The sequence below is a fragment of the Strix uralensis genome, chromosome 7 (assembly GCF_047716275.1).
Source record: "Strix uralensis isolate ZFMK-TIS-50842 chromosome 7, bStrUra1, whole genome shotgun sequence".
Classification (NCBI taxonomy): domain Eukaryota; kingdom Metazoa; phylum Chordata; class Aves; order Strigiformes; family Strigidae; genus Strix; species Strix uralensis.
Window position 1 is genome coordinate 6,229,326 of NC_133978.1, and position 25,011 is coordinate 6,254,336.

General features: G+C 37.4%; 1 protein-coding gene across 3 annotated transcripts in view; it reads right to left on the reverse strand.

Moving 5' to 3' along the window:
- The window catches only part of MYPN (myopalladin), a 79,538-nt gene that overhangs the window by 32,609 nt on the left and 21,918 nt on the right, over positions 1-25,011 (reverse strand). For 2 of the 3 annotated variants that reach the window (XM_074874287.1, XM_074874286.1), the window contains exons 2-8: positions 18,588-19,526; positions 8,248-8,423; positions 6,638-6,689; positions 4,352-4,499; positions 2,733-2,804; positions 2,355-2,496; positions 1,385-1,408 (exon numbers count right to left, since the gene is read on the reverse strand). In XM_074874287.1, coding sequence (XP_074730388.1) covers positions 1,385-1,408; positions 2,355-2,496; positions 2,733-2,804; positions 4,352-4,499; positions 6,638-6,689; positions 8,248-8,423; positions 18,588-19,525 — 1,552 coding nt within the window. In that variant the 5' untranslated portion in view covers position 19,526. The remainder of the gene's footprint in view (positions 1-1,384; positions 1,409-2,354; positions 2,497-2,732; positions 2,805-4,351; positions 4,500-6,637; positions 6,690-8,247; positions 8,424-18,587; positions 19,527-25,011) is intronic. The other variant, XM_074874288.1, reaches the window with a different exon arrangement.

Sequence of the window (25,011 nt, forward strand, 5' to 3'; positions counted from 1 at the left end):
ATTCCTGTCTGACCAGTATCTGACATGTCCAGGCAGCAGTACCAGTTAATAAATACTGGTGGTGTGATTTTAAATCTTTTGTCTGGCCAGGTAGCTGAGATGGGGAGGGTGAGTAACATCTAAAGCATATTGAAATGTAGGGTGATAGCATTTTTTGAACTAGTCAGCGACTATTTTGCTACCATTTTGCAAGAAACTTTCCTAGAATCCTACAGGTTTAATATTTTATGAGTATTTCTGTAGAAGACCATACCATACTTAAACATGATTGTTTCATGTCATCACTGGGCAAAATCTAGTAACAACAAAGAGATTATTTGCTAACAACTATAGGAGAATAATAGTTTATTATAGTACTTGGATTACAGAACTAGTTTAAGGCATTATGGTATCTAGTTTATAGTGCTTGGATTTGCCAACCACTGCATGCATGGAAATCCAGATTCCTTCTGAATGAGCAGCAGGTGATGAGGCAGTGACAACTGCACCCAACTGGTTACCCTCTAAGAACTGCTTCACATTACTCAGCAGTGATGCCACTGGACAGTAAAGGAACAGCATCAGTGGCTTCTGGTAGAAGTTCCATTTATTCATTCCTAAGTCTCAGCAAGAGATGTTACAGAGAGGGGGAATCTCTTTCAAGACACTTTTTGGCGTAAAAAACTTCTAATCAGTCAAGGAGAAGAGTTACAGAAGTTTATATTCTGTAAGGATTAATACTTCTTTGGTAATTTTCTATCTTAAGAGGGGCAGCTTTATATTTTTAATAGTGAAAAGCATAATGGTGAGAGTGATTGTCTCATGGAGAAGTAATCAAAATCTATAAGGCTCCTTTGCTCAAATCATGCAGAGTAATCTACACTCTGCTCTGACCCTCGAAATTAGCAAATCCAGCCACTTTTATAGGATTTGCTGATATCAGGGGTGGAACACCTGATGTGATACTCTCATATTACGCTGGTAGAGAGCAAAGGGAATGGCTGACATGGCTAAACATCTGATGCAATGTTCCCTAACTGGTAAACTAGATAAAAATAGCCCAGTCCTACATCATCTGGTGTACTTCTGAACCTCAGATATACAGGGGACCCTCATACATTAATTTTGTTGATCTTTAGCTCATAAGGTGGTAACATTTAGGTCCTAAATTAGAACTGGGTGAAAGCAGAATGGAAACATTATTTTCTTCAAAAGTGATAGAATGAATTCAAATGATTCGTTTATGGAACAGTATACAGTGAAATGCATCTCACTAGTAGCTACAGAACAATGGGAAAAGAAATTATGTTAATGAAATTATGGAGTTTAAATAATTAATATTTTGTGAGGTTAAATCATCACATTTGTATAATCAAAAGAGTATGAGCCTTTTGGCGATCCTCACCTGGTTCGGCCATAGATCGTGGTTCTAAAGGGAAGAAGAGCAGAATTAGTAGGTTGAATATACTTCTGCCAATTATTTTTTTTCCTTAAGCACTAAATAGGAAGCTTGGTCTTCTTAATATGACAGAATACTCCTTTTGATCCAATTTTCTGTTTAGGGTGGTGGAGACAGCCAGGCCTTGTACTCAATGGTATGTTAAATCCACTGAACAATACGAACACTTACACTTTTGAGAATTTATGAATAGGAAATAAATTCTGCAAGAAGTATTTTTTTTGCAATCTTAGTACTACTTTATTGTGTCTTGAAGGTAATTTCTGAAACTATTACAGACATAAAATCAAGTTATGATAAACATTGTTTCATTTAGGTTTAATTTAGTGTGGTATTTAAGGAATTTCTACTGAGTTTTAGCAATTTTAGCATTCCAGTGACTTATGAGAAAACTGCAGATGTTTTGACTGCATTTGAAAATCAAAGTAGAAGTATATGTTTACAACCTATCATGTATCATGTGCACACACATGTATGTGTAAGCATGCTAATGTGTACATCAGGTTACTTTTGTGGATAAATTTGCAATCCACTGCCCATAAGCACTATTATAATAGCACTTGACTAAAAGATGAGGGATTTACAGGCAATGGAACTCTACATAAATGGTGCAAACCCAAAAACAAACTGCAGAAGTAAGGCTGAATTAGAAAAGGACATTAAAGTGACAAAAGGATCAAAGTAGAAGGCAAAACAGGTCAATAGTTGGGGATTTGGGAAATGTCAGACAAGTACTACCTATGAGTATGCTGTTCAATTCATCCAGTTTTCGCTTCTGGAACCCAGATTTATTGCCATAAATACGGCTTATATAGTTCTTACCATTGTGATAATAAAGTCAGAGTGTTGCTATGTTAGAAATTATGTTGCTTGCCTGTATTTTATTAGACACAGTATCTCCACACAAGAAACATACTTTTCTGTAATATCCTAAAATCTGGAGAATCTTCTATCAGTGTTCCTTCTCTATACCATTCAACCTTTGGGGAAGGAGCTCCTTTCACCCGACATTCAAAGACAACAAGCTGCCCCTCAGAAGCTGAAATATCCTGCAACATCTAATAGAGAAAATGAATAGACAGTCAGTAAGTGTCTTTTGGACTGAAGTAATACCAGTTAATTCAATCTTATTTTATTCAGTATGATTTCATAAAGCCACTTAAATCCTTGAATGGCTTGAGAAATGCATAATTCCTTTTTTTTTTTTTATATTTGATAGATAGAAAATTTTAATTATCTCTCCATATAATTAATTGACCTCTATAGTTTTCAGATATGTCATTGAACAAATTACCTTTGTAAATACAGGAGCAGCAATTATAGGTCTTCCATCCAGTCCTTGCAAATAGTTAGTGGGGCTTTGAGCCTGTAGATTGCAAAACACCACATGATGATGTTGTACAGAGGTTATTTTTTCATATACAGAAGAAACATACTTTTGGAATGACACGGAAGAGATTTTAGTGGGTGAAGTCCAAAGCAAAATATTTAATGCAATGAATAAAAGGTGCTCTGTTGTAGACAACTGCTAGTGATCTTCCTGGATGGGTTACTGCCTGAGTAACAAAAATGCTGTTATTGCCTTATTGCCTTTTTGAGTTAATCATGGCAAAGAAAACTTCACTGCAGTGTATTATAATATCTTTCATTAATACTTCACTAAGGCAAACGGATGTAGGCTGCTCGGTGGTAGTCTTCTCTTAAAATTTCTTACTTGCAAAATACTTATGGATGTTACTAGGGAAAAGTTAAGTCAAGCCATGTGTGTGATTGCTACTGTAATTCTTCTCCTTTGACAAAATCAAACAATTTACAGAGGTGGAATATCATCCTATTGATCTTATTCAGTCAAATCAGAATTAAATTATTCTCTTCCTGGAACACTTCCTTATATAACTTGATTAATAGAGTTTTTGATTTTAGTGAAATAGAAGCTGCCCCAGAACAGCAGAATTAGTGATTCAGTAGCTCAGGAAACATAGCCAAATTTTATGGATGGTGTCTTATGAGTCAACAAGATTAAAAGGTGGTAATTTTTGAGATAACTATCACACTTAGTCAACATCTGTCAAAATGGCAAAATGTCACAAAGGCTTACTTCTGTTCTCTCTGTAGTCAAAGGTAATTGTGCATTGCTTCACCTATTCAGTATCTGTTTATTGGTTACCACCTAATTCTAGGCTGTAAACATTGAAAATGCAGTGTGAAGTGAGTTTCTCAATAACTTTTCTGTTTTATTTTTAAGTAAATATGGCTCTTCTTTCCTATTAGGAAAGAATTCACAGTTATGAATATTCTGATAGTTTGCAACAAAAAGGACTCCAAATGCATGCTAACATTAATTATAAACTTTGATCTAGATATGAAAATGTTATGTGGTAAATAAGCATACCTACATAGAAAGTAAACGTAGTAGTGAAATGATTTAGCCTAAAATAAGTCTCATTGAAAGAAAATGATTTCAAGTGAGTTCTGTAGAGAGGGAGAGGAAAAAGTTATAGGCTGCCACTATTGAAAGTGAATGAGTCAGTCTGCAATGTGAAGAGGCCAGCGAGGTGACTTACACATCCCAGTGCCCCTCACGGCATGCAGTCTTTGACCTGCTGGAGCGCTCACAGATTCCCGCCGCTGGCTGAGCGAGGGCCAGCTGCTCCTTCTGCTCACTGCCGCAGAGATGCCTGTAACCTGGGGATGAAAGGTTCCCTTCCCTTTGCCAGGTGCTAAAGGTTAGCAGGTAGGCAGGACATCTCTTCTGTGTGGCCAACTACTGTATGGCTGTAACGTTCAAAGCTGAAGTTCAACAGCAAAGCAAAAACTAGAAAATTTGGGGGTTCTGAGTCACAAACTGTAGAAGAAACACCTCTTTAAGAGCTTGATTTTGGTCCTTGAAATTCCCTGTATTGTCTCCCCTACCTTATTAACTGGTGTTGGCACAGGCTGGACAGGTACAGACACAGGCTGAACCATGGCAGATGGTGCCTTGGAGGTTTCTTGATGCTTGGTTGCAGTTCTAACAAAGGGAGATGCTGCATTCGAGGAGGTATCAGCTGGCTTTGGTTTGCTGTGAAATATTAACCAAAAACAAGTTCTCTACTTGGAAGCTAGAGCTACATGTGTGTCCCTCAGTTATGTCTGTCCCAGTTACATGTCAACCCCAGCCTCACTTCTGGGATTGAACTCCAGCTATCTAAACTGATACATACTCCTAGGTAAACTGCATTTTATAAGAATCAGACTGCATATCTTGCCACTCTAATCACTCATACTTAGTTCAGTTACACCAAATGTAATAAATGGCCTGGATTAACCCAATTGTGGCTTGAAAGCTGCTGTTACCAGCTCTGGGCAGAATGAGAGAGCGATGCTAGTTTCTCAGAGGACAGTGCTAGCCTCTCTTGCACTGCTCCCTGAGCTTATATGAAGATTTGGGTCTATAAGGTAATGAAAATACCGTGGTCTGCTTGGATACAGATTCAATAATTTACTGCTGAAAAATAGAGGTATGCTTTCTGACCAGCATATCATGCAATTTTGGTAGTGTACATTGGCACCTCTTCACTTCTTCTAGGTTGTTTCTATGTGGAAGTAAAAGAGTTGACCCTATTTATTTGTATTGCTAAATAGAATAATGGAGACAATTAAGAGATGGACTTTTTATTCAGTTTGAGGTATGTACTAACCACTCTGGAATGTACCACAGGTGCCCCAGGAAATCCAGCCTTCAAATCAGAGGAAGCCTTATTCAGAGTGAATATACAATTGTTGTCATCACTGATTTAACTTTTAAAATTGTCAACTTTTTTTTCACCTATTCTCATATTAATTCCCTGTAATTACAGGTGTTCAGATTCATGTGATGACAGCTGGAAGCTAAGCAAAAATAAAGATGCTCTGATTATACCTGATCTTTCATAATTCTATCATTTGAGGACATCCCACTACAATGTCAGAGCAGCATTCTTTTTTCTCTAAGAACTACAGAACGCAATTAATTACTTCCCAATTTAATGAGGTAAGCAAATTAGAGATGCCATCAAGTGATAAGGATCATGGTCAACACTACAGTAACATCTAATGAGATTAATAAGAGAAAACATTATGCCTGAGACATTTGGGAAAGTCTGAGCTAGAACTATGAAAAACTTAGCAATCTGTCCCAAAACCTTTGAGATCTTCTTGATCTTAAACCCTCAGATTTATCAAAGTCATTAAACAAACCTAATCTGGAGTATTTTGTGACTTTGAAGCAAAAATCACCTAAGACAGGGTTTGCTGTCAGCCTGAGGTCTTCAGTCGAACACGCTTCAGTGTTTTGTATTTGCATTTTAAAAGAAAATTACATTTGTAATGGAGTAGAACCTTCCTTAGTAAATAATGGGGGGAAAAAAATAGGTACATGAGTCTATCTGATTAAAATTTCCTCTCTATAAGGCACTGGTTGCTTTTGGGGTTGAATTAATGCATATAAAGGAGTTAAAGAAAAAAGATTGGTTATTTTAGTTTTCAACCAGTCTGACTCCCTTTCCAGTTAATACAAAGACTTTGGATTCTGAAAGGCTATAGATTTTAACAGGATTGGATCATGTTCTAAATGCCCAGGGAATGGATTTCATTTAGGAAAAATAAAATTATTTCCTAGGTTTTAGATTACATCTGACACCTTTTCTTTCTTTTTATAATTAAGTAGTCTTTCAGACCCATCATTTCAGTTTATTTTAGTTCTTATGTATTAATTTCCCAATCTTAAATCTAAATAATCCATGTAGAGCCACCTTCTGCCAAAAATTTCATGACATACCATATTTTCATGTGAGAAATTTTACTACACTCTTTTTCCAAGTCAGATGCTTAAATTGGCATTTAAGTTGGGTCTAGTCAAGTGGCATCTGTTTTAGTAAATTAATGTTAGTAGTTTAATCTTTAAGGTAACATACTTCTTCTGTTTATATTTAATATTAAAGTTTCAATTCTTAAGCTAACATTGAGGACACACAAGCAAACGTGTATTTGTTCCACACTATTTGTAAAGCAAACAAACAAACACACAAAAAAACCCCAACAAATAATAATCCAAACGAATCCCAAACAAAACCCTAATGTGTTGGAAGTTGCAAAATATTAATGGAAACTGAAATGTCTACACTTGTGGGTTTTTTTAACTGTAAGAAATAAGGAAGATGTAATTGATTTTAAACTTACTGATCCATTTCGTCTTTGATGATTTCACCTTCAGAGTCAGAAGAAGAGACTCCTATGAAAAAGAAAAAAAATCACTTTGCAGAGGGTTTTTTGGAGAAGTTTATCTATGAATGATACAAACCTTTATTCAAATCTCCTCTAGAGCATTCCAAGGATATGTATTATGAAGCTATGCCAAAACAAAAGCTCACATTGCAGGGGAAAGGAACCAACGTCGCATACTGTGTAAGATGCAGAACTGCTAGTGACATAAGGCAGATTCGGGATGAGGTGTGACTGAAATGAGGAAAACAGCATCCACAAGTGAATGTATACCTGGGTCTTGCTCAGGTTCTCTTTAAAATGCCACTAGTGTGATTTAGTCCGTTGTGAATCAAGTAAGAGCTTTTTTTCCTCAGACACCTGATACTACCAGTTTTCTTAAAAAAGGGGGGAAAAAAAAAAAGAGAGAGACCTGGAATCATAGCTATTATTCTTAAACTAGTGCCTTGTAACACAGTTTGGAGAAGATACCAGCTCAGTTTACTAACAGCTGTCTCACTGAGACATTTTACACTTCTGATTCAGCCTTCACTGAGTTTGGAATTTGCATTTTCTCTGCGGTTCCTGCCAGTGAGCATCTCCATCAGCCATGGCTTCCATCCAACATCCACTGAGTTAGGTAGAAGCAGGCCTTGGCCCCAGTCTTGAGAACAAGTAAATCCCTGCAAGCACAGACATCTCCCAATAATGTCAGGGGCAGTGCAGATACTAAAAAAGGATTCGTCCTTTCACTGTCAGATTAGAGATGTGAAAGAAGAATAACAGTAGAGCAAAATTAACTTTGTATTAAGTAGGGTAGGTGCTTTAATTTATGAATGGTCCTGCTGCTGTCAGTGATAGTACTCACAGTATGTTTCTCTGCCTGAGAAATGGAAAAAAAGACAAAAAACCCCAAAAGATTGTATATGTTTATTTTAAATTTGTAATCCTGCTAGCCCAATGATGGATGCAATTTAAAACCTTACCCAAAAAAGTGTTAAGAAGGAATATAATAAACAGACCTCTCTTAAGCCAAATAGGATATATTAAAAAGCATAAGGAGAAAGAAAACAGAGATAAATCTGCAGCTATGTATTCTGTTTTATTTACAGCATCTATTGGGCAAGTAAATTATCAAATTGCTAGCATATTTATTTTGGCTACAAGGTTCAAATAATGGGTTAGGATAAAGCTATCCTATATTCAATTTGTAATAATGCCTGTAGGGAAAAGGGCTTTAATAAGAATTAGACACAAAGTTTAGGTTCTTATATTTCTGTAGAGTACCACAGACAAAAAATATAAGGTGGCATCAGAATCTGAATATTTCTAGACTTCAATCTTGCAGTGAGATATATAAAATCTCTGGGAAGCAACACAATAAAATTTTATGTAAAGGGCAGTCACTTGCCTGAAGGGTATTTTACAGATAAATAATAAATATGTTAATAGTGATGAAAAGTGTTGACTCCCTGCTATGTATTTTTTGTGACAAATCTATTACACAGTTAACATACAAAATACATAATTGTATCTTAGTCCTGTATGACCAATTTCAACTACCAATTTCCGCACAATTCTAATATTACCTTCTATGTAAATCTCTGCAGAAGTGGAGTCTGTTCCATAGATGTTTGAAGCAAAGCACGAGTAACGTCCTGTATCCTCCTCAAAAGCTTCAACAATAACCAGTGAGTGTTGATCACCCGTCTGGATAATTTGAATGTCTGGTGAGTTTTCAAGCTCCTTCCCTTCACAGTACCACCTGCAAGGCAAAAAATACTGTTTATTAATGCAAAGAACTTGACAACTAGAATGACAATGTTCAAAGTCTTTCTGATGATAAAACGTGTGTGTTTTAGCCTGAAGATTCTGACAGAGCACTGCAGGCAAGTGTGGAATCAATAGCCTTAGGAATAAAATATTTATGATTTTCATAATCAATTACAGTTCCTTTCGTTGCAGTATTTAAACAAACTAGTTTATGTAAGTGACTCTAGCACATATTTTTCTTGATATATAGATTTCAGTAGTGGAGTAGAAGAGCTCTGAATTTGGGCTGCTATCAGTCCAGCTCTCAATTTCTCTTGAGGTACGTTTAGATCTATGTTGTGGCTTAAACTGTAGCAAAAAATCCCAACCCCTAAGCAAACAAATTTCCCTCAAACTTGTGATTCCAAAGTTCATGTTGATTCAGAATGTGACTGAAGTTTACTATAATGTTACTCTTTGTTTTGTCAAATATTTAAGACCATCTGCTTTTTATAAAAGATAGCATAGGTTTATCACAAGGATAGAGAAGTGATCTATTACAATATAGAGGCACTTCCTTAGAGGGACATGGCCAGTGAGACAGCTGGGCCTTGAATTCTTTTCTGCATCATAGTGCTATGTTTAAAAGTAAAACCCACATCCAAGAATATAGTGGGCTGGTTAGAGACTTCATGCTCTCATCTAAGGCATTCCTAAGTCCCTCGGTGTTCAGAGGGGTTGTTTCAATAGAAAATGCAGGAATCCAAGCAAAAGTAAAAGCAGCACCTGAAAAGACAGCTCCACAGGATGAGTTAATGACAGTAACTATCAGCTCAACCTGATTGCTCATAGGAGGGGAGAGCAGGCCTGATTGCTCTTGCTTGTTAATATGGAAAAGACAGAACAGAAAGAGAAAAAGCAGGTGGGTTTGGAGAATCAGATTCAAATTTAGTAAGATAACCTAGGTTTTATAGAGAAGGTGTAGTACTATGTATAGGGATCCAGACTTAAATGTTTGGGATAATACTCAGAAATACCTGTATTTTTAGATAACTAGCTAAATTTGAAAAGACAAACTAAGGTGCATTCATCTTCACCATAACTTTTCTCATAAATATAGATAGATATAAAATTCCACAAAAATATTTGTATTTTCTGTTTACTGCTGCTTTCTCAACTATGTGTGGTTGATTAATGCATCTTATGCATGTGGGGGTGGGGGCTGTCATACTGACAACAGTTTTTATTCAATTGATTTTTTAAAAATGAATAATTGTTTCATCCATATTTTATGGTAAATCGGTAAAAGTGCCTGCTAGCTTTTGAATGCATACAAATGCTATCAAAGCAATGGCAAATGTATTTACTATTATATGTTACAGCAAATAGGATTAGTTGTGGAATGGATAAGGATAGGTTTTTGAGTAATAAATTGTAATAATTCGTATTTCCTGGCTCATACTATAAGGTACTTTGATAGATTTCCATCTCAGATAATTTAGAAAAACATTAATAAATAAATTTGTGTAACCATTCAATTGTATTCACCTCTTGGAAGCACATCTTTGTATAACATTTTGTGCTACAAATCGATCATGAAGAAAAACCCAAATTAATATCTTGGAAAAAATCAAACCTGTAAGACAGTCCATACCAATGGAAAACCAGAATTTAAGAGAAATATAATGTAGAATTGAAAAAGTAGCCTCAAAGGGACTGTGAAGTATGAAGGAGTACAGATCTGGAACTTAAATGCTGGTTACATAGCTAAGAAGTAAACCATGCACTGTTTGTGCACCATCAGTCCTAGCTGTCCAGCACGGCTTTCTTACAGTAGACAGGGTATTCCCCAGTCCACTTTGAGCTGCACATTAGTGTAATCTGTAGCTGTACAGTCAACTGACTTGAATGTACAGCTTGGAAAGCGTACAGGTCTGCCTGGTATGGAGGGAAGCTCCTGCACTGTAGAATGAATCATACTGCTTAGCACAATCTCCCCTTTTAGAAAGGCAAACCTCTGTAGCTAGAGAGCTAGAACTTAGAAGTCTTGGTTCACGTCTACATCTGCTTGCTTGTCCTCTTTTACAAGCCTCAATTGTAGCAAGAATTGAAAAGGGGTCTAAGAAAATTACTTTTATGAACTTAACATTTCCAATTGCAATGGACAGTCATGTAGTAAATATCATCATGTTAAAAGAGGATGCCAGTAGGGTATAAAATGTCCCAGCTCTCTTCCCTGGCATTTCACAGCTGAAGGACAGCTTTGCTTCACTAAAATACATCCACATTCTTCTTGCAGGGCTTTACCAACGAGAGACTGACACTGCTTTATGTGGACAACTTCGACCAAAGTTACTCATTTCTGTTCCATTTGAGCCTTAGGACTCTGATGCACAAGCTCTTGCAGATCTGGCAGCAGCACTTTAAAATGTTAAAATCCTGATGCTGACTTCTTTGCTGGAGGTTTCTTGCTCTGAAGGAAGGGTGACAGCTTCAAATGTGTTCCCAGGCCTGGCTGCCTCAGTTCTGGTCTAATGAAAATGGGTTTGCACCAGGACAACAGACATATGGATCTAGGATAACTGAACCATACAAATTCTCCTGTCTGTCACTTTGGATAAATGTTAATAACCATGAAAGGCACTGGGCAGTCAGGAGGCTTCAGCTGCATCTTAAATTGACACAGTTGTTTGCTGGAACTCAACGCGAGCCACAAGGTTAAGGGATTATTCCTCTGTCCCTCTGGAGTTCAACATAGTTAATTTCCTAGCTTTTCTACCACTCTGGTGGGCAAAATGAGATGCTCTGAGGTACTTCCTGTCAGTGGACAATCTGTCTAGGACAACACTTCACTCCAGGACAGCTTTCAGCAGCCATTCATGCTACTTCCTAAACCACAATGGAGCTTGTTGAAGGTGATTCACAATACAGCTATAAACAGCGTTCTGGATATTAAACATATAACATGCAGCACCTTTGGAAATTTAAGGGACAGCTGTCACCATACAAAAGGGAGTAATAACATCAGCACATATCCTAGGATGCCAGGTGAGCTAGCACATGTAAAAGGATAAACAGGAACTTACTGGGTGTTCTGGCTCAGACTACAAGTCCACCTAACCCAGCGTGCCGTCTTGACAGCGGCTGAGAGCAGACACTTACGGAAGAGTATAAGAACAGAGTGAATATATACATGTATATATATTCATATATATCTCCAGAGTATCTAACCATTCTTTTCATCTCTTTTAGAAGGTGTGAAGCTGCACTTAAAAATAATTTTTAAAAAGGTGAAATCTCTGGTCTTAAAATGATTATTTACAAACTACCTCTCTTTTAAAGGGTTTCACTATCACAGTACCATTGCCATTATTTTCTAGTAGATTAGATTGCATGGTTCTTCACTAACATTTAGTTTGCAAATCCTGCTTTTTGTTTGTGTCTTTATTTTAAAAGAATTATTTTACACTTCCATTCAAAATACATGTCCTTTAAAAATAATGATCTTTCTAGCTTCTTCTGGTAGAGCTATAGTGTTCATATTCCGTCATAGTCCAGTCAGAAAACTTCAGTCCTCTAATACAAACCTCTTCAAACAGAAGGAACTATTTTAGTCTATTTTAGACTTTTCCCATAATGACTTCCCCAAATCTGGTATTTTCCCCACTAATAATGAGATACAGTGGGGGGTTTTTTGACTGGCTCCCCAGAATCACACATCACATTTGCTTTTCTGTTCAGTGATGTCCTTATAAACATGTAAATATGACACCATAGCTAGTAGTAGGGTCCTTGGTATCCAGAACATAAACATCTAGTGCCTGGGAGAAAGGAACAACTCTACCACAAGTAAGTAGAGGAAATGTTTAGCAGTCCTGAGGGAGAAGTATGCTAATGTGCAGTACAGGGCTGATTGAAAAGGTCCTTTGAAATTGATTAGTACCTTTTTTAAGTTCCAGAGCAGGAAATTATATAGGATTCCTGTGATCCCAAACGGGGAAAATTTTTTAATTCTATGTAATATGGTTTATTCTTCTGATGGTTTCAAGATTTGCAATTGGTGATAATTGTCAATGGTCACATTTTCAGGAGAGAAGACCTAAGGATCACGCACAGTTGTATGACTACAAGCACAAATTTGGTATATGAATGTACAAGTTGCTTTTTAGGTGTGTAATTCATGTAGGCAACTGTGTACTTTGGGAGGTGAGTCATGGCACTTACTCATGTCTTTTTATATACCTACCTCATGCCTCTTCCATATAATGTAGCCTTGTTTTAGCATGTTAGCTTTAGCAGATATGAAAAACTACTAAAGAGAATACCCATGTTCTAGAATTTGCTTGTTTTCAGCAGCATCTTTTCAGAACGTTAAAATAACTTGCATAGTACAGTGATATTATATTTTTGTGGTCACTCAAATGTGGCTCCCAGTCAAGTGACACATAAAGCAAAACACATTACACAAAATGCTGTGATATAATCACCAGTAAGATATAAGAAGTCTTTGTGTTACTACTGATCAGCTTTCCCAATTAACCTGTTGTGTTTGTGTAGAGATAAGTCTGCATTGCATGCCTTTGTGAGGCACAATTCTAATTTCCTATAAGCAAATTTAAAACCACCATGTAAGCTATTTCTTCCAGTTATTGTAGTAGACTCAGACAGTGAAGCAGGACTGAGTTAATTCTTTTCTTTGCAGTTATTTTTTCCTTTGACTAGTCCAAAATTTGCAACGTAATTGATTTAAAACTTCAGGAATAAGCTTCTCTTTCAAACCTGTGTTTCGTTCTCCTATGCAGTGTGTTCTTTAGTCACTATTTTCACCATAATGTTAAAATATTTTGAGATTAAGCCAAGAAAAAGAGCATGCTGCATGTGTGTTATCTCTCTGCAATGCTTATAAATGAGAAACAATTCTCTCTTGTGACATTAAGCTTTATGTAAATCTTTGGTATGGCCATATCTACTCCTTGCTTATTAACATTTTATTTTATTCTTACCATCAAAACGTTGTACGTGGTAGCAATGAAATGTCAGTTCCAAGGGGAGTTCTGACATTGAGATACGTGGAATGACTGAAGTAGCAATACTCTCTGTCACTGACATTTCATTCCTGCCATGAATTGTAATGATAGCTTCATCATACAAGGCAGGTTCACATTAAGCACAAGCAGTGTCATCCGCTGTGCCAAATTCATCCTCAGTTTTAATCCATTGACTTGACTGGAGTTGCATGTAAGAGAAGTTTGGCTCTCTAGACTTTGAGCACTAAAACAGATAAATGTTTTCATTTGGCAGCCAGAAAGAAAAAATCTTAATCAACCTTATGTGGCTTCAGAGTCTCTAAAAATCTGTGATTAGTTGCAGATCCAGTCTCCTTAAACAAAGCAGCACTAAAATGCACTTTTTAAGCGTTGTGTGCCTATGTTAAAGAATGTTTTCATGGAAACCTTATGACATACAGCCTGTTTTTAGAACATCAAATCCTCATGACACTTCCAGGATAGCTGTGTATGCCAAACCATGCAATGTGATTCATAAGTAAAATTAACCTAGGAGTGATGTGCCAAACAGTTTGGAAAAATGTAGGCACCTCTGAACTTGAGGGAATAAGGAGTGCTCTCCTCATGGAGAGGAGTGAATGTCACACCTATCATTACTCATACAGAAACTGAGCTGTAGAAGGAAGCATGAGAAAGAGGTCATCAAAACCTTTAACAATTTGGAAATATGCTACACACGTCTCTTAAATGCTTGTTTCTAACCTGCAGTATAGTCAGAGTAAAGTAATCAATAATTGTAGCAGTGCTGTTTAATAGCGAGCGAATGTTTGAGCTAGCTAGAGGCCCACATACTACAGTATCAATCCTTGTTTGTCTCTTCTATGACACTGCATTCAGCAGATGATAATGAAAAATGGGTCACATTTCACTGAAATGTCTTTCTAGGTAGGCTTAACGAGCGTCCTCTAACATGTGGACTTGTTACACCAAGGCTGACTTATCTTAAAAAGCAGCTTGATAGGTCTATCTGTATGCAGCCAAGCAAGATTTAGCTTTCCATATACTGATATTTCAAATCAGTTCCCAGTTTCCCACTTGCTCCACCATCCAATTTTCTGTCCCTCAGTGAGCCCTCATATATGCCAGTTACCTACCAAGCCTGTAAATTATACTGCTTTATCATTGCCAGTGATATTTTGACCCTGATCCATCATGAATGTCATTTACACCATTTTTTACATTATTAATTTTGTTTTGTACTATCTTGCTTTCAAACATGGTATCTGTCTGTCATATTTTCCAGTCCTTTCCATTCCTATGGTGAGCTTCTTTCTAAATCTCCCGTCTCTAATTTCTCTCTTATAATCCCCATTACACCAGTTTAACCATCTGATTGCTACTAGTGTTGACTGAGAAACTACATTACAGAGCTTGCTGAATCTTGTTCTTGTTTCGCAATGCTCTGGGTTCCCACAGTACCACTTCTACATTGTAAGTGTTTATATTATAAGCATTATAAGTAACTTAGGGTTCCTTTTTGTAGTTAGGAAGTCCATTTTAAGTCAAAGGACACAGGCAAGCATGCATTAGCACATGTGTGTCCAAAGAATGCTGATTTACCGAGCTTGGTCATTCACCTAAATTAGGGAAGAAGAAATCATGTCTTAAGTCAGCATTAAGCTTTCTCTCATCAGTTGCCACCTTGCCAGTTAGTACTTTCCTGGGACTACTGATTTTTGTATCTCTCTTGCTTATCTAACAGAATTCTTCTCTTCTTGCCCAGCTCCACAGATAGATACTGAACTAACTCACCACGAACCTCAGAAAACCGTTACCTTCAAAGCAAGACGGTTGCCAGTTCTGAGCCCAGTTCTGGACACAGTTTCACAACTATGGCCAACAGATGCTTCCTTCAGTATTTTGGAAGCTTTGCACAACAGATCAAAGGCAATCACTATTTTTAGTAAAAAACTCCTGCATTCTCATGGTCCCCATGGTTAATGGAACACATACCCCAAAGTACATTATATTTTCTGGTTTCCTCATGATGTAGCAGTGACTATAAAGGCCATCATCACTGGAACCGCATGAATATTTATCATTCAGGCAAGTGAATTTTTTTACACCCTTTCTTAGCATTACTCCTACACATTGGTGGAGTTGAAAGACTCTTGGATGAACAGGACAGAAGTTTTGTTAACAAACAATTATGATCAGGAAACTCTGTTCAAACAGCTAGCATTCCCAGCTTTCTCCATAATACAGCACGTACATGCACACACACACACAAAAACACAAGGGGAGAGACTTACCCCTTTTGATTTATTTGTTAGTTTAAGTTGTGAAACTGAAAGCTAAGCCTGATCTTTCTCTTGAGTTCAACTGCTTGGGACTGATTTTCCCTATGGGACTTCTTTCTCCCTGGACTTCTGTGTTAGCTCCTGTAAGACCCTGATCTGGCTACAAGCATGAGTCAGTAAACCAAGTGTGCGTTTCTGTTTGGAGCAGTGCAGTGCCTGACAGCAGTGTATTATCATTGGAAAAGTCTGATGGATGCTTATTCTATAAAAGTGCAACAGCTCCTGTATTGACTGTCGTTCACATCAGTAGCTTATTTTATTATTTAAAATAAACAAAATCAAATGTTGAAATAGAAATTTCAATGGAAAAGCTTCAGTTTTGTTGCGACAAAAATAGACCCAAGTTACAAAGATACCTGTCATCCAATTCTGTGGAATCAAGCGGTCCCTGAATTGGGTGCGTAGGCATCCTGGCCATCCTTGGATATTCTGTGGGATGAGTCATTGTTCCTGGGTTCTTTGATCTGCCCTTGCGAGGCTTCAGTGACTTTATAGTGTCAGCTTCTAATTCAGATAGTTGTTAAATGCCTAAACTTAGATGGCATGAACACCTTGTCAGTTTTATGTATGTGTCAACGGCATGGGTATGATGTGCCATAAGGATGGTGTTGTGGCCTTCTGGAGAAATTCATAAAATTAACATTGTGCTCTGGAGTATATGTCTGTAAACAAGCAATTCAGTGTTCACCTTTTCTGAATACAAAGAAAGCCAGACAGAGTTTGTGTACATGTCTATATACATGAGAGAAGATTATTTCAGTTGTTTTCTTTGCATTATAAACTATGAACGATGAGAGAAAAAAATATTTATTTCTCACATCCAGGGATCCTACTGACATTTTTAATATCAAAAAGATTTGTCAAGGCAAGTGCCTGGAGAAGTCCTAAAGTTTTATAATCAAGAGAAGTCTTCAGAGAGTGTTGCTAATATCTAGGGGAGGATGATATTTCCTGTCTTTTTTCTGTCAAAACCGCCAAGTTTCTGGCATTGTTTTCTCTTTTAATCAGACTTCTCTATGAATTTAAAGGCTGAACATAATACAACATTTATAATGGCATAAGCTCCACCAAGGGAATGCCTCAAAATTGTTAATTAAAGCACTGAGTTTAGACATGAAGCATAGTAGAAAGCATAATCTTCCCAAACAAGGTATTTCCTCCAGCTTTAGAACAGATTCCTCTTCTATAAACAAATCATTTATTCCTTTGGAAGTTCACATTCCTGTCATGGACAAGAGACCCTGCATGGCACCACAGTCAAGGTCTTGGTAGGGACTGAGAACCTACATGTTTCTGCTGAAAGCACTAGTGGGGCAACATGGTCTAGCAGTCACGGTTCAGGGATCCTAGGAACTGGGTAACTTCTTGTCTTCATGACAAGGCTGTCCATAACAAGATGATTCATTTGTAGATCCTTGTTCCTATGTACTTAATAGTGCACTGTAAAAGCTTCTTCCTTCTGTAAAAATTAGCAGCTGGTGTGCCAGAAATCCAAGGGAGTGGAAGACAAAGATTCTTTACCACAAAAATCTTTGGAGCTTTTGTCTTTGGACGTTGAGATAGTTTTCATTTGATGATTGTGCCTATTAGTTCAGTGAGAAAGATGATAAAAGGTGTTGACTGCAGTAGAAGTGGTAGTAGTGCTGTACTCGGCATTGTCGAAGTATAGAAGGAAGACAATGAGTTGACAATTGGAAAAAGTGGACCATCTGTGAAACTCAGAATCTACTTAGATGCTGAAGATGCAAATAGTTCTTTTCAATATTTAGAAAAGCCACAGATTTCTAAAATGCCTATAAAAGGATAGGCAATCATCTAGACTAAGGGTATCTATTTATGCTACTGCAGATATTAGGATACAAATATGTATAGTATGGCTTTAAAAGATGGATAGAGTTTTTCTTTCTACTGGATTGGTACAGTCCCAGCAAAGGAAATTAATTCCACCACTGTAAGTGGGAGGTAGATTTCACTAATGAGCTCTATTTGAACAAATTTAGATTTAGAAATGCTGATGAGATCTAAGAATTTTCAAGATAAATTTAAAAGTTACAATAATCTGTTTCTCATTCCACTGATGTCACTGATGAATAAAGTGTAGCTTTTTCACATTTCCTTTCATCTCCAGTGATCTTTGCAAATGTTACTTATTTAAATTCCAAAATCCTCATAGATATAGGTGAAAACTGAAGCATCAGAATTAGCAGGCTAGTCACACAACGTGAATAAGTATCATTTAATAAGGGTATCTTATACTTGATAAAACAGAAGTGGTTTTTTTCTGAGGTCACACCAGAATCATTGTCAGAATCTGAATTAGAACTGAGCTGCTCCTGATTATTTGTGTAATAACTTAAATGAGCTCCTTCCTTTCTGTTCATGTATGGATATTTTTGGTTTATAGGATCCTGTGTTCCTTCATCTCGAATACCTTCAGATATCAGCATGAGGTGTCATGCCCATTGGTGTTTTTAGCTGGTTTACACAATCAATCTTGATTTCCATAAAGATAACTAACGTTTCTTGCTAAGGAGTTAGCACTTTCTTTTAATTATGGAAGTACAGTGTTTAAAAACAGTTCTCTAATATTCAAAGAAAGTAACGTGTCCCAAAATATGTTGTCTTAAAATATTAAGTAACCTTTTGTATGATTTAAAGAAAGCGATTTTTTTCTTAATCGATTTTAATTACCAAGATCAAGAGACTTCTGCTACAGATTACTGAAACATATGCATCAAAATATCTGGAAAGAGTAAGGCATACACCTAACTGTTACAGAAATACAAAATGACAAGTTCAGAATATGTTTACCTGACTTCAGGTGCTGGGATTCCTACCACAATGCAGTCCAATTGCACTTTGGTTCCTTCAGGAACTTCCCTGCTCTTCAATTTTTGAGTAAAGCGCGGTGGTTGTCCAATAGGCTCATCAGAATACACAGATGCAGATTCTGACTCTGTTTTTAGCTCTGCACTTGTTAATTGATTGATAGATTCCAAGTTTGCTGCCTGTTGATCATCTGTTTGTTCAAATGTTTTCTCTGCTTTGTTTTCCAAGTCTTGAGGTACTGGAATGGAAAGCCTTTCTCTGTTTTCTGTTGTGCTAGATGGGCTAGAGCTACCTTTTTGAGCAGGCTTATTCTTAGAATCAATTTTGCTCCTGTAGTTTTTGCATGTTCGGGGTCTTATTCTTTCAGAGTTGTGAGCTTTGAAAAGTGACGAGAGCTCCTCAATAAAATCTGCCGCCTTGTTTAGGAATTCCTTTTTTGATTCTGATTCAGAAGGGGCGTGTTGTTTCTTTAGATCCTGAGAGCTCCCTTTGGAGCCCTTTGTATTTTTGACATGGTCCTGACAAAAGTTTGAGTGCAGACCATTGTCTGATGTTTTCAAAGCTGTAGACTGGGCCATTTGTTTGTGTTTTCCTGTGTTTTTCAGCTGATCTGGGGGATGCTGTGAATGTGCCTGAAGCTCATCCTGCTTAGTTTCCAGTGGATTCTGATCAATAGCTTGTCTTGCCAGGTTTACACTTTCATCTAGCTCTTCTTGGCTCAAAAAGGCGGAGAGATCTGGAAGGTCATCTTGGGCAGCTACCTCATCTGAATCACCCGAAGCGTTGCCATAATGGAAATTATGAGAAGCTGGTTCTGATCTGCTTCTTTCACTCTTGCCTTGATGTTTAGTTTCAGCTAAATAACTTTCTCTCAGAAGTTGAGATATTGAAGTTGAGGATTCTAAACTGTCGTCTTGCATGCTGCCAACAAAAAGGACAAATAGGACCACACCTTATCAATAGCAAATTTTTTGACTGCACACAATTACAGGCTTCTGAAAAGCAGAACACATTTTCAAAGTGCATCTGTGTGCTGAATAACAACTTGTAAATATGGCCTTGTTTTAAAGGCCTGCTTCTGTACATGCTGACAGATATATTGCCTTTACCCAGCAAAATTCATCTTTTATCACTTTCTACCATTGGTAGCCTTACATAGCTAAAGCAACTGCAAGTGTGGTAATTTATACTTTGTTCCAGGCAAAACTTCAACAACAGAGCTATTAACTGAGGTTCAATGTCAAATCTTTATCATTGCTGATGTGTGTTTCTTAGCTAAGAAACAACCTCATCAGACAGATTAAATGCTGAGTATTTCAAGGACTAAAAGTTGTGAGAGAATAGCAGTACTTTTTAATTAAGTAAATTTTGCTTGAAAGACACTGAAGTAGTAAGTAAATAAATCCTCAAAAGCATTTGAGGGGTAAAAGGAGGAAGAAGAGGAGAGAAGAACAAAAATATCCTATAATGACAGATTTTAATTTTAAATTCTTAAAGATCTTGCATTATAGGAAGTGATAACTGTGCTAAATGTTCTATACCTTCTTAAATAAAGCATTATTTCTAATAAGCTATTTAAAGTAAGTAGAGAATTATGTCATTATTTGATACGAATGTCATTTTACTACAGGCCTTTTAAAATAATTTTCTTAGGTCATCCTGATTCTGAAAAAATGTACCACAGATGAGAAGACAGTGTCAGAAAGCCCATGCTTAACCTGCATGCCTAATAAGCAAAGCTAAAGTATCCCTTTTGATACTTAAGTAAGTACTGCTACATAATATTCTCCCTTTTATTTACACAAGAGTCATGAATGTGGAGGGATTCAGACATCCTATTCACACACTCATCTTAAGGTGGCTTAAATAAGAATTCCAATAAGACAAATACTCTTCACAACCTTTCAGAGAGCTGATACCTCACAGATACTGAAACAAGTGCATGACTATTTACTGGATTTGGCTTTCAGAATATGCAGTGCACAGTATCTCTCTCCTACGTCATTTACAGCCTGGCAAGTCTTCCTGTGATGGTTTCAAATATTTCTACCCCAAGGTGTCTGATTCGTTGCACTGCAGAAGGTTCCATTCTGATGTGGCATCAGGTGAAGAGAACATGCATGCCCTTGCCTCAGCCGTTTCCATTCACAGCTTTATGTAACAGCTTAAGTTGCCAGAGAAAGAGAAGTAAAAAAGGTATCTCTGCTGTGAAGGCTTTCTGCTCTGCTAGTGGAACAGTTGTCCCTGGAAAAGGGCTGGTAAAAAGCAAATGAAGTGGTAATATCTCATATTGCTGCAGTATTTCTTCCTGGAATGTGAGTGACAGCTCTTCTTCCTTATTTACAAAAAGGAAAGCTTCAATTTAAACTGTTTATATTCTTCTTCAATGAATGAACAGAAAGCTATCATATTCTGATGTGCATTTTGAGACCTCTGTCTGTCTGCCTGAGGCACAATTTGTTATACTGAAATTCTTTTTCTTACATAAATATTTGGCTTTTTAGATTTATTGATTTTGATTTATTTTGGTAATATAAAACAAGCAAAATCAGTAAAACAACAAAGGCATCTAACCCAAATATTGATAAGTTGGTGCCTGTATGAAAAATGACAAATAAAATACCGTATAAATTATATTCTAAGCACCCAGTTAGTCCCTGCAACTGAGCCAGGGTCTGCAATACTAATTGAACACTTGGTGCTAAATTATCTGGCACAGTGTTTCAGTGAAGCTGTGGTACATAAGAGAACATTGATTTGAGAAGCCCACATGAGATAATGTTTAAGCCATTTCATGACTGGACAGAGTATGTAATTTAACCTCTTAAGAGAACAAAGAGGTCTCGGTGAGGCTTCAAGTTCCCACTCTATGGATACTACTTTTGCTTGCTCAGCTTTTACTTCTTAAACAGCTGTGCAACCTTACTGAAGCTGAACGTGTTTAAGGGGTTATATTATCTTGTTTATGTGCTGATAGCATACTATGTGCTGTAAAGGTCACAGCTAAAGCTACAGTTTCAACTCTGAAGAGTTTAAATACATTCTAACATAAGGAGTTTACAGCCTGGAAGACAAACCTTGCACATGAATGAACTGCAGACCTAGAATATAGCTGTAACATAGGGCAAGTTTGCTTTAGACTTCCTCCCCATGTGCTGCCTTGTATCTACTTAAAAACAGAAGGGAAGAAGCAGAGGCATAGCCAGCTCTTTTCTCTGCACTCTGCAGATGACTTAGCCTACAAAAAGAGAGCAGTGTGTGCTTTTAGTGGGATGTCATAGAAGGTACAGACTCTCAGAATATCTTGGGGGGGATGCAGCTCCACACTAACCTCTCTACATGTGACTATGGCTAAATTATAACATCCAGCCGTACGTATCTTCATGTAGCTTAAGATGCTACAGCAGAAGGCTGTGTTTTACATAGTTGAAGTGAATATTTTACATGGTTGCAAAATTTAGCTGGCTACCTTTCTTGGCCACTCTTTCGGAAACATTTCAGAAGAGCACATCTTCATTTCATCTCAATGTCTGTAAAGGACATCAGAGCTGAAAAAAGATGATGCAGGTCTTTAGAGAACACTGGACACTCTGAGGAGGAGGAAATGCAAGTAGGGAAATAATACTGTGCGATCAAAACCTGCAGAAGTCAAACGAAGTTAAAGAACTCCTGCAAAAATTTTGTTGAGAGGGTATACGAAAGTCATCTGACTGTGACTATTCAGGGTTTCATTTCCCTCTGTTGTACTTGATTTTCTCATTTAAGTGCTCTGTCTGTTTCAACAGAGGTTGTTAATCACAGTGCAGCTTTTCTGCAGATAACCATAGTAAAGCAACTGTTTGTTCAGTATGGTTATTTGAGACTTTGTTCTGGGTCTTGCCTATCTTCTATTCATCTTTTGAACAAAGCATTGCAACATGAAAGAAAATTTCTGCTGATGTGAGAAATAATTTCTGCTAATTCCCTTAAGGAGTATTACTGCAGTGTGAGGAGATGCTCTCAAAGAAGATGTGTTTAGATTGGCAAAATAGCTTTATAATTCTAGTCTGCAAAAAACTATAGTGAAGAAGCCACTGTCTGATAGCAAAAGGAGGATAATTACATGCAAATTACTGCAACATAACAAAACCAGGGGTGCCTACAGCTGGTGAAAATATAAAAGGATAGAGGAAATTACAGCAGTCAAATGAAAACTTCCTTGTACTGATGGTTCATTTTGGCTAGCTGTATCAAGCGTCTTCCATTCGGATGACCAGGCTAGACAGCACAGCCATACACGGAAGAGCAAAACTCACTTGTCTGTCACAGTCCTGAGTGAACACAGAGGAAGCAAATGGACAACTCACTGGTTCAACCCTGTCTCTGCCCCTCTGAGGGCAGCTGAGCAGATGTGAATGGGAGAAAACAAACAGTTCCCCAGCAAAGGAGCTGGGACAACTTCCTTCCTTCTGCCCATTGGAGCAGAAGAGGTAGAAGGGAGCAGGGTGCTCCTTCTGGTGTTGGGAAGCAAGATATTGATGAAAATGAATCTGATGCCAAATTCTTAATCCTTAGAGAGCTGTCGCTTTTCTTTAGAGCTCACCCAGTGTCAGAATATTATATCTAACTCTTCTCTATTTTCAGCTTGTGTAGAAGATAACTTTTTATTCTATTTTTAGTATGGAAGAAGTTGGGTACTAGTCAAATGTAGCACTTTGAGGCAGTGCTTGGCTACTGAAGTTTTAAGATATTTTGAATTATGTGATATTTCTAATTAAATAGAAAATGTTGAATTTCAGCAAATGTTGCTGTGGGGCTACCAGACAATCCAGTTACAAATATTAATTATGCCTTGAAAGACATCTAGTTTGGGGTTTTTTTCCTACAAGGAGTTATACTCTCCAAGGACTACAGAGGGCTGATGATTGAGGGAGGCACTGGGTAGGCTGGGTCATTCAGATTTCAGTCGGGGAACAACAGCTTTTGTCAAATGAGAGCAAACGTACAGCCTGACGTGGCCTCTGGGCTAGATAGTAATAAGGCTGAATTCAATATGTTTTTAAAATATCTTTTAAACCATCTTCCTAGTGAGCAAAGAGGTATCACCAGAGGAACAACTATGCCATTACAGGTTTGACTAATGATAATTAATAATAATTTAGCCTTTCTATAGCCAAAATTGGAATCTAAGCTCTAAAATTAAGATCTGGTCTTGAATTCAGTCTTTCTCTTTGCCTGACTTTCTGGATTGTTTGGACTGAGATGTGGAATTGGCCTTGATATGCCTTGAGCATTCGTTTTCATTTTTCCTAATGGGCACTTTTGAATAAAAGTGTCTTTGTGGCTGCACAGAAACCATCCCATGGTTCCCCAGTGTGCAGCGGTACAGAATGCTGGCACTGAGTGGCAGTGCATGGCACACTGCTGCCATGTCATGGAGCTAGCAAAATGTATACCGTTATTACAGATATCTCTGTTGAGCAGATAAGTGCAGATAACTTTGCAGATAACTCTGTTATCTGCAGTAAAAAGGACAAACTCTAGTAAAAACACACTAGACAACAATCTGTGGTGTCAATGAAAGCACCAATAATTTTGCAGACTGGAAGAATCCATCACATAGTGAACTAGTATCAAGGGGAGGAATCGCAATGCTAGTTACAAATAATAGTTCTAAACTGGTGTTATTTAGGGTTGAAAATGGGATGACTGACTCCAGCAGTCAGCAGTTCTCTACTTGACTGCTTCATTACCTACAGCACCAAAAAAGTACATTGAGGGTGACATTTTTTGCTTTTCTGGGACAGTAACAGCAGTGACCTTGGGCACCTATTTTCTTGGGAGGCATCAGAGGATGTCATGAACAAAACTGATTGCATGAACAGTCTACTAATTCATTTCCACTAGCCAACTAATTGCACAAGCATTCTGAGTTTTCAAGAGCCTATATTTATGGCAATGTTCTCTTATTAGCCAAGTGATCTTTAGGATAAAATATTCACAAAGGTAGAATTAGTTTCCACAGTTTGATTTGGCAGTGGCTTGAGCTGAAAATCCGGACATGGAAAGGAGGAAAATTGCACCTCCGGCAGCTCGTGCAGTGTGACACCCAACCCTTTCATTTCCTCTTGTTTGAGGCTTGTTAGGCTCATTGCTGAGTCATCACTGAAAGAATCTTGAGTTTTTCCTAAGAAAACAGCAGAAGTGAAATCTCAGCAAAGCTGAAGGGAATCCTGGATATATCTGAGTGCAGATCCCCTGTTTTATTTGGGGTGAGACAGCTTTGAATGCTTGAAGCCCTAAAGCTGTTTTTTGCAAACACTCCTCTCTATCATAATAAAGTTATCCGCAAATAGCAGATTTAATGCAAAAAGCATTTGGACATCTTATCTGGCCTTCAGTTGTAGTTAAAAATGAGTAATTTCAG